We start from the raw sequence: 9187 nt of genomic DNA, 5'->3' as shown, positions 1-9187 counted from the left end.
TCCAACCTACCAACCACATTACCCTTATTATTCAAACCCGCACCATGTATATACTACCAATATCCATCACCCTCGACCTCGCCCAAGTTATCCTAACCCACCTTTAGCCCCTTTTCAAATCTCTCAACCAAATCCACCCCAAAACCGACCTCGCCCTCCATATAACCCATGATTTCCTCCCCCAAATAGACCTGTTTACAGCCATCCTCAACCTCCTGAACCTTACAACCGACCCCCTAACCATACATTTACCAATTCAGGCAGGCCTCTAGACCAATTGAAGGCCGCCGGGAAAATTGGTATGGTACCCCCTCCTACCTATCCATATGGCATGCCCGCTTGGTATAACCCACAAGCTGTCTGTGCTTATCATTCAGGGGCACCCGGACATTCGACTGTTGATTGCAAGGCTCTTAAGCATAGAATTCAAGATATGATTGAAGCCAGAGAGATTGTAATTAGGAAAAAGGAGGCACAAGGGACGAATATAAATAGGAACCCCTTGCCTGAACACGCTAATACCATTGGGGTCATTCTGGACGACGCAGAGTATGAGGAGCAAGTCCAGAAATTGGCAAGGGAAGCTGAGGTGTTTGGGGTCACAGACCAACCATTTATAATGGAGGTGCCATTTGAGGAGGATAAAAGACCTTTTATTTTGGATCTCACTCTAGCTGAGAGCAAGGCTTTGGAGCCAGTGGTCATCGAATTCCCAGAGCAGGAGCCTGTTTTGAGTTTGCAGCGAGTGCCGTGGAACTACGATGAACCTGTCATACAAATTGGAGAAAAGTCAATTGCCAAAGAAGAGGTGTCAGTGGTCACCAGATCTGGGAGGATTGCAAGTCCGTTTGGAGCTACCGTTCCGATTCAAGTAAATAACCCCGAGCTGCCTGCTAAACCAACAGTTACTGAGAAGGAAGCCTTGGATTTTCTTAAAAGGCTCCAAAGAAGTGAATATATTGTAGTCGAGAAGCTAAGCAAGTCGCCCGCCCAAATATCCATGTTGGATCTGCTCTTTTCTTCGGATATGCATAGGGATGCGTTGCTCGAAATGCTGACCAAAGCTCAAATCCCTAAGGACATTTCGGTTGCTAATTTCTCACATGTGGTTGGGAGTGTGTTATTTACAAAACAAATTACTTTCTCTGATGATGAATTACCGGCAAAAGGCATTGGACATAACAAGGCTCTGTACATAGCTGTGAGTTGCAACGGGAAAATTTTGCCAAAGGTGTTGATTGACAATGGATCTGCGCTTAATATCTGCCCTTGGAGTACCTTGGAAAAGCTAGGGTTGCAAGATATCAAGCTGAGGCCCTCAGGGACCATAGTTAGAGGTTTTGATGGAGCACGAAGGGAACCTATAGGAGAAGTGGATTTAGTCATCGAGATGGGGCCCGCACAGTTTCAGATAGCTTGCCAAGTCATGCATTTTCCTAGTGTTTATAATGTTTTGGTTGGAAGGCCGTGGATTCATAAGTCCGGAGCTGTGCCTTCTTCATTGCATCAATTGTTGAAATTCATAGTAAATGACAAATTGATAACTATCTTTGCCGAGGAGGATTGCCTCGTGATTGCTGATTCTGGGTCCAAAGAAGATGGTAGCCGAAGCGCCATAGTAACCCCTCATAGCACAGCTGATATCGTCTCCGTAAGTTGGATAACAAAAGAGGAACGAGCTTTGTCAAAGGCCAGTGTCATGATGGCTAAGGAAATGATCCGCGGAGGATATGAGTTTGATAAAGGGCTGGGACGTGATCTGCAAGGAATTCTGAAGCCAGTGAAAATTGTGGAGAAAAAGGATTCATTCGGTTTGGGTTTCCGACCAACCGCTAGAGACATCAAAGAAATGAAGGAATGCAAGAGAGCAGAGAAAGAAGGCAGGCCAAGGGCCCTTGATATTCCACCACTGCATTATACTTTTCCACGACCGACCGAGGTGATCACATCAGAGATTAACCCAGTTGACGGAATCGAAACTAGTTTGGCCCAATTGTTCGTTGGGGCGACATTTGAAGACAGTTTCCCAGCTGAGGCCGAGTTTCCCGACGTCCCTGAAGGATCCATTTCCAATTGGACAGCCGAGTTTCTGCCCATTCGGAAGGAGTTTCGGTAAACTTAAAGGGGTTTGTCATTCATACGAATTCCTGAAAATACTTCTGCATCTGTAAATAGCTAATGAAAGCATCTTTACCTTTGACTAAAGTTTGCACGTGAAAATATTGTTAAGTTTTCATTTCATTCCCGCTTGTTTTTTGGTTTTTCGCTTTCAATCAAAGGGTTTATGAAAATGCACAAGTTGTTCTTGTCATGTTGTTTTGTTTATATTTCTGTCATATTGCTTGTTCATTTGTTTGTTGTATATTTGTTTGCTTATTATCCCACATTCGTTAATTCTTTCAGATGGCCAAAAATAAAACCATTTGACCCTTTGGATATCACTATTCTGGAATTCAATAATGGCAATCTCTATATCACTCACGACTTGGAGGTCTGGGAATCCGAGCTCCAAAGCGAGAGTGATAATGAGGAGGTATTCGATTCTTTTGCAAAGGATTTTGAACAATATGAGGAGAAACCAAAACCGAACCTGGAAGAAACAGAAAAGGTTAACATTGGCACTAAAGATGAAGTTAAGGAGGTGCAAATTAGTATTCATTTGAATGAGAGGCAGAAAAAGGAGATGCTTGAATTCTTGACTGTGTTCCAGGATGTATTTGCATGGTCCTATGATGATATGACTGGTATTTCAACTGATGTGGTAGTGCATAAGTTGCCCACAGACCCTACTTTTCCACCCGTAAAACAAAAATCCCGAAAATTCAAACCAGATATGAGCCTCAAAATAAAAGAGCAAATCGAAAAACAACTCAAAACCAACATTATCATTGTTTCCCATTACCCTATTTGGCTTTCGAATCCAGTCCCTGTTCCAAAAAAGAATGGAGAGGTACGAGTTTGTGTTGATTACAGAGACCTCAATAAGGCCAGTCCTAAAGATGATTTTCCTCTGCCAAATATTCACATTCTCCTGGACAATACCGCTGGGCATGAGATTGAATCTTTTTGTGATTGTTTCGCTGGATACCACCAGATTTTGATGGCAGAAGAGGATAGGGAGAAGACTGCTTTTATCACCCCTTGGGGCACGTTTTGCTACCGAGTGATGCCATTTGGTCTAAAGAATGCCGGAGCTACGTATCAAAGGACCATGACCACCCTGTTTCATGATATGATCCACCGGGAGATGGAGGTCTACGTGGATGACATCATAATCAAGTCTAAAAGAGCAGAGAACCATTTGGTTGATTTGAAGAAGCTGTTCGAAAGGTTGCGAAAGTACAATTTGAAGCTAAATCCTGCGAAATGCGCCTTTGGGGCACCAGCTGGTAAATTGTTGGGCTTCATTATTAGTAAGAGAGGCATAGAGATAGATCCAGCAAAAATTAAGGCAATTCGAGATATGCCAGTGCCGAAAACTCAGAAAGACGTGAAAAGTTTCTTAGGAAAGATCAATTTTATTGGGAGATTCATTGCCCAGTTGACTGCCACATGCGAGCCGTTGTTCAAATTGTTGAGAAAGAATGTGCCTTTGTACTGGAGTGAAGAATGCCAACAAGCTTTTGATAAAATCAAGGACTATTTGTTACATCCGCCAGTCTTGGTGCCACCCAAGCCAGGTCGACCATTAATCATGTACCTATCTGTGCTTGAAGAAGCAGTTGGTTGTGTCCTCGGGCAGCATGATGACTCTGGAAGGAAGGAGCAAGCCATTTACTATCTAAGCAAGAAGTTCACGCAGTATGAGGCTAATTATTCATTCATTGAGAAAAGCTGCTGTACATTGGCCTGGGCTGCTCAAAAGCTGAGACACTACCTGTTGAGCCATACCACTTATCTTATTTCCCGATCTGATCCTTTGAAGTATCTCTTGGAGAAGCCGATGCTAACTGGACGTCTGGCTAAATGGCAGATAATTCTCTCAGAGTTCGATATTGTTTTCACTTCACAGAAGGCCGTCAAGGGGCAAGCTATAGCTGATCATTTGGCAGAAAATCCAAGGGATGATGATTATCAACCACTTCATACTTATTTCCCTGATGAGAAAGTCTTATTTGTAGGCGCCACGGACGATATAAGTGAGCAAAGCCCTGAATGGAGGCTTTTCTTCGATGGAGCTTCGAATTCTCTCGGAGCTGGAATTGGAGCTGTTTTGGTTTCACCCGAAGGGAAGCACTACCCTGCCGCTTCCAAATTGCAATTTGCTTGTACAAACAACATGGCTGAATATGAAGCCTGCATTTTTTGTCTCAAAATTGCTTTAGAAATGGAAATCAAAGAGTTGATAGCTTTCAGTGATTCAGATTTGCTCGTGCACCAAACCTTGAAGCAGTGGATAACCAAGGATTCAAAAATTTTGCCCTACCATAGTAGTTTGCTCACTCTGGCAAAGCAATTTCAAAATTTGGAGTTCAGACATCTCCCGCGAGCCCGAAACGCATTTGCTGATGCTTTGGCCACCTTAGCCTCTATGATCCAGTATCCAGATGAATTGAGGATCGAACCAATTCAGATTCAACTTCAAGACAAGCCTGCCCACTGTTGGGTTGTAGACAAGTCCTCTGACAATATTCCTTGGTATAATGATATTAAGGAGTTTCTCAAAACTGGGTCTTACCCTCTGTATGCTAGTACCAGGAAACACCAAAGTTTTTTGGTGACGACCCCACTTCTCCCCAGGCGAAACCCAAGGGTATCGCGGGCCGCCCTGCCTAGCTCGCGCCAGGACTCAAAACTTAAAACAATAAAAGCCAGAAAATCCAAAAGATTTCTATATACAATCCCAAAAGAGTTATAATTACATTCTCAAAAGTAGCTGCTCACACTATTACGTCCTTATAATTACCACCAAAACCAAAACATAGACCCTAAGGAGGGTCCTTATACAAACCACCAAAACTAAAACCAAAACAAACATACTATAAGTCCAACTATGACAATCAAACGCAAACTTAACTACACTAGTGTAAGTGACAAGAGTCCCCGCGTCGGCCCCTGCTAAGGAAAACAAAAGGAAAGGGGTAAGCTATATGCTTAGTAAGTAAACAGAGGCGAAAGCATAAATTTCACGTAACAACAGTCACACAGTAGGAGTAAAGCAAAAGCAGAAAAGTAACATCACATAATAAGGATACAGGTGGCTCCAAAGCCAATTCATATGCCATGCGTGATCTCCTGCCGACACTCCGTCGACCGCAAATAATAGTCCGTAGAACCCCGCTTGTACACCCACCGAGCACCTTATCACCCTCACTGGCCAGTCACCTCACAAACTTGCTCGAGCGAACGAAATTGAACTTGCGGCGCAAGCTCGGTTCACAAACTTGGTCACCTTCTCGGTGAACCGGATTCACAAAATTGGTTCATAACATGAACCTACAAACTTGGTGACCTCAGACTAAGTTGGACTGACTTCGACCAAGCCCTAACCGGCTCGAATAGTCCATACAGGTCTTAGATCGGGCCCACGAACTCACAAACTTTGCAAACTTCACAAACTTTACTCGAAAGTCGCCCCGAGCCACAAGCTCAAGGGTTTTGGTTCCAAAAGGTTCATATACATATGCCAAGTACAATTATACATTCAAATTAGGGTTTAGGTCGAGTGCGATAAAGTACACCCTCGCCTAAGTACCCTTTTCACACATCTCAAACACATAGCAAAGAAAACACACCAAACTGGCCTGAATACTTACTCAGAATCTGAAATAGCAAAAACACGAAGTCGGATCGAAATGAACAGCTAGTAGTGGGCCCCACCAGTTCCGCCCAGCTCACTACCGTCTGAAATAGAAGATTGTGTCACATAATATCGCAAACGGCTACTATCATGCCTAAAACAAGCAAAACGGCAAAAACGATACGCGCGCACGTCAATATGACGGACGGAAACGGAAACGGCCGTTAGCGGAAACGGCAGATTTAACTCTCGTTTCTAGTTTACTCATAAGTTGAGCTACGAATATCGGATTAAGGCGTATGAGATGCCATATCGAAGCTTAAAGGATGAACAACAACTGTTATGAAGACATCCAGAACTGAAACTGGAGGCTTCAGTCCCAAATGAACCAAACACAATCACTTACGAAATCTGGCCAATACACAAATGGTCAGTTTTGAGTGCAAACTGTTTTCCATGCTACACATGGTCAAAAGAGCTGAAAATTGGCAGTTAGATGGTTCATTCCAAATGGAACAACTTTCATGAAGGTCGGCAATCCAAATTCGGAACGGAAATTGGTCATCAGGACCAAAACAGATCTGACCAGAAAATGGTCATTTTCACGGGCAGGCCTTGTTTGTTCGGCTATATCTCAGGTTTTATAAATCCGATTCATGAATTTCCAAGGGCGTTACAAAGCTCTGATATAGGGCTATAAGTTTGGTGTTTTGGTTGCAAGCCCAAACAGCTTGTAACCTAGTCAAATGTGAATCCAAAGTTCCAGTCATAAACTGTCCGGATATAAAAACAGTTCTGACATGCATTCTTATTTCGATCATAACTAGAGCTACGGGACTCGGATTTTGACGCACTTTATAGCGTTTCAAAGCTGTGGCCAATATCTACATTTCTTATGAAGAAGTCGACACCCAGATCGTACTCTATCAAAATCGAAAAAGTCACGGTCAGAAACTTTCCAAACACGTAACAGAATTTGACGGTCACAACAGGTCTGAGTATTTCGTTTATAACTCAGGATATACTAATCCTTTTAACCTGAACATTTACAGGGATATCCAGGACTTAAGGAGTTACAATGTTGAAGAAGGAAACTTTGTCCAATTTTGAATGTAACAAGGTCAAAAATGCAAGACACTATACCAGAATTGCAAAACAGGATCACAAACCGTATTCTAGTACAAACATCATAACTCAGCCTACACAAGTCCAAATCCAGAAATTCAAAAGGCATATGATAGCTAAGACATCCAGATACATTTCATCAGAAGACACCAACATCCAAATCCAAAGAAATACCAGTCAAAACAACCCATTTCAAACACAGTTCGCACATTCTGATTAACCCAGAACAGCAACAGTAAAATCGATATATCTCACTCTACACTAATCCAAATGATCTGAAATTTTACAGGCACCTCAAACACATCAATACCTACAACTTTCATGTTTTAATAAAAGACCAATTCGGCCTCTAACCACATGATCCAAAACCGGACAGAAAAGGGGTTATGAAACCCTAACTTTTCCCATTTCAAACCAAACCCAAAATTGGTTGCATTTATCAATAATTCACACCTACTAGAGTCATAACCCCTCATTATCAACCATCATAAACAACCACAACACCATGATCACATTAAACCAGAAAATTCCTCAAAAAAATAAAAACTTCACCAATTCATCACAAACCAAGAAATAAATCACATAATCCATCACTTTAGCTCCCATTAGGCACAAATTAAACATCATTAAGTATAGGAGGAAGTTTAAGCATCACTTACCTAGTAAACAAGAGAGGGGAAGTTGTAGGACACCTTAGCTCTCCAAGAAAACTTCACCAAATCACTCACTAACACCAAAGAGAAGGTTTTTATGGAGTGGAAACTAACTTTAGCACTTAGTTTGGTTGATTTGAGCTAAGTAGTAGCTAAACTTTGAAGAGTTTTTTCTTTCTTCTTGCTAGAGAGGGCCGGCCATAAGGAGGTAAGAAAGAGTGAATTTTGTGGTAATTTTTAAGATATTTAACTAATTGGGTCAAAAGTCAAAAACATGAATAGTGTTCCATAAGTCAAATCCAATAAAAGGTTGACACTTGTCACTCCTTAAATGCAATCTTATCTTTTCTTTTTCCTCTCACATCAATCACTTCACATCCTCTACTTATCTCTTAGCACCCGATAAATTTTACACAGTATCCAGAATTTAACCTAATTGGCCGAATTTTTCCGAACTTACCGCACTAGTGGGTCCCACATCCGATATACGTTCTTATTTTCTCAAAAGCTAACCGATACTTGAAAAATCATCTAAAACCCATATTTACTCATAAAAATTATCCTGGAAATTTTTCTCATAAAGAAAATGTAGAAAAGGCGGGCGATAAATAATCTTCCACTTAAACTTTCTAATATTGTAACACTAGAGGTTTGCTAATCATTCAAACTTACTAAACCTTTGTACTTAAAACAAATCCTATATTTACTTACGTCAAGGCACACACTAGAATACCGAATATAAATTATAGCTTGAACCTTATAATAATAATACGTAAACTAGGATTTTCAAACTTAACCGAATTAGGGTTTCCTTCCTAGCCATAAAACCCTATTTTCCATACCGAATATCAAATAACCCTAATATCGACTTACGATCGGACTGGGGCCTCACATTTCTGCGTAGAATGGCTTCAAAATTTTTCTTAAGTGGAGAAGTTCTGTACAAACGAACCTCAGATTTGAACCTTTTAAGGTGCATTGATGAAGATGAAGCTCAATACATGATGAAAGAAGTGCATAGTGGCGTTTGTGGACCTCACATGAATGGCCATTTGCTAGCAAAGAAAATCATGAGAACCGGATATTTCTGGCTTACTATGGAGCGTGATTGTATAGATTTTGTCCGGAGATGTATAAAATGTCAAATGCACGGTGATGTTATACACGCTCCACCCACTGAATTGCATAGTATGATCGCCCCATGGCCCTGTTCAATGTGGGGTTTGGACGTGATTGGTACAATTGATCCTCCAGCCTCGAATGGACATCGATTTATATTGGTGGCAATTGAGTACTTACAAATGGGTTGAAGCGAGTCATCAAACATAGTGACGAAGAAGGTAGTTGCCAATTTCTTGAGAGATCACATCATCTGTCGCTTTGGAGTACCCGAAACGCTTATTACAGACAATGCCAAGAATCTGAACAATGACATGGTAGATGGACTATGCAAGCAGTTCAAGATCAGACACCGCAACTCTGCCATTTATAGGCCTCAGATGAATGGAGCTGTAGAAGCCGCAAACAAGAATTTGAAGAAGATTATCCGCAAAATGACTGAAAGGCATCGCGATTGGCATGAAAAGTTGCCTTATGCATTAATGGCGTATCGGACTTCTATCCGGACATCGACTGGGGCAACGCCATATTCACTCATGTATGGAATGGA

General features: G+C 41.6%; 1 protein-coding gene across 1 annotated transcript; it reads left to right on the top strand.

Annotated features, from left to right (window-relative positions):
* Positions 1 to 301: 301 nt before the first annotated feature.
* Positions 302 to 2116, top strand: LOC113758047. Its single transcript, XM_027301076.1, has one exon. The coding sequence runs from the start codon at positions 302 to 304 to the stop codon at positions 2114 to 2116; it is 1815 nt and encodes a 604-aa protein (XP_027156877.1).
* Positions 2117 to 9187: the final 7071 nt, after the last annotated feature.

This window comes from Coffea eugenioides, unplaced genomic scaffold, assembly GCF_003713205.1.
Source record: "Coffea eugenioides isolate CCC68of unplaced genomic scaffold, Ceug_1.0 ScVebR1_358;HRSCAF=1023, whole genome shotgun sequence".
NCBI lineage: Eukaryota > Viridiplantae > Streptophyta > Magnoliopsida > Gentianales > Rubiaceae > Coffea > Coffea eugenioides.
This window is presented reverse-complemented; position numbering and strand designations above follow the sequence as displayed.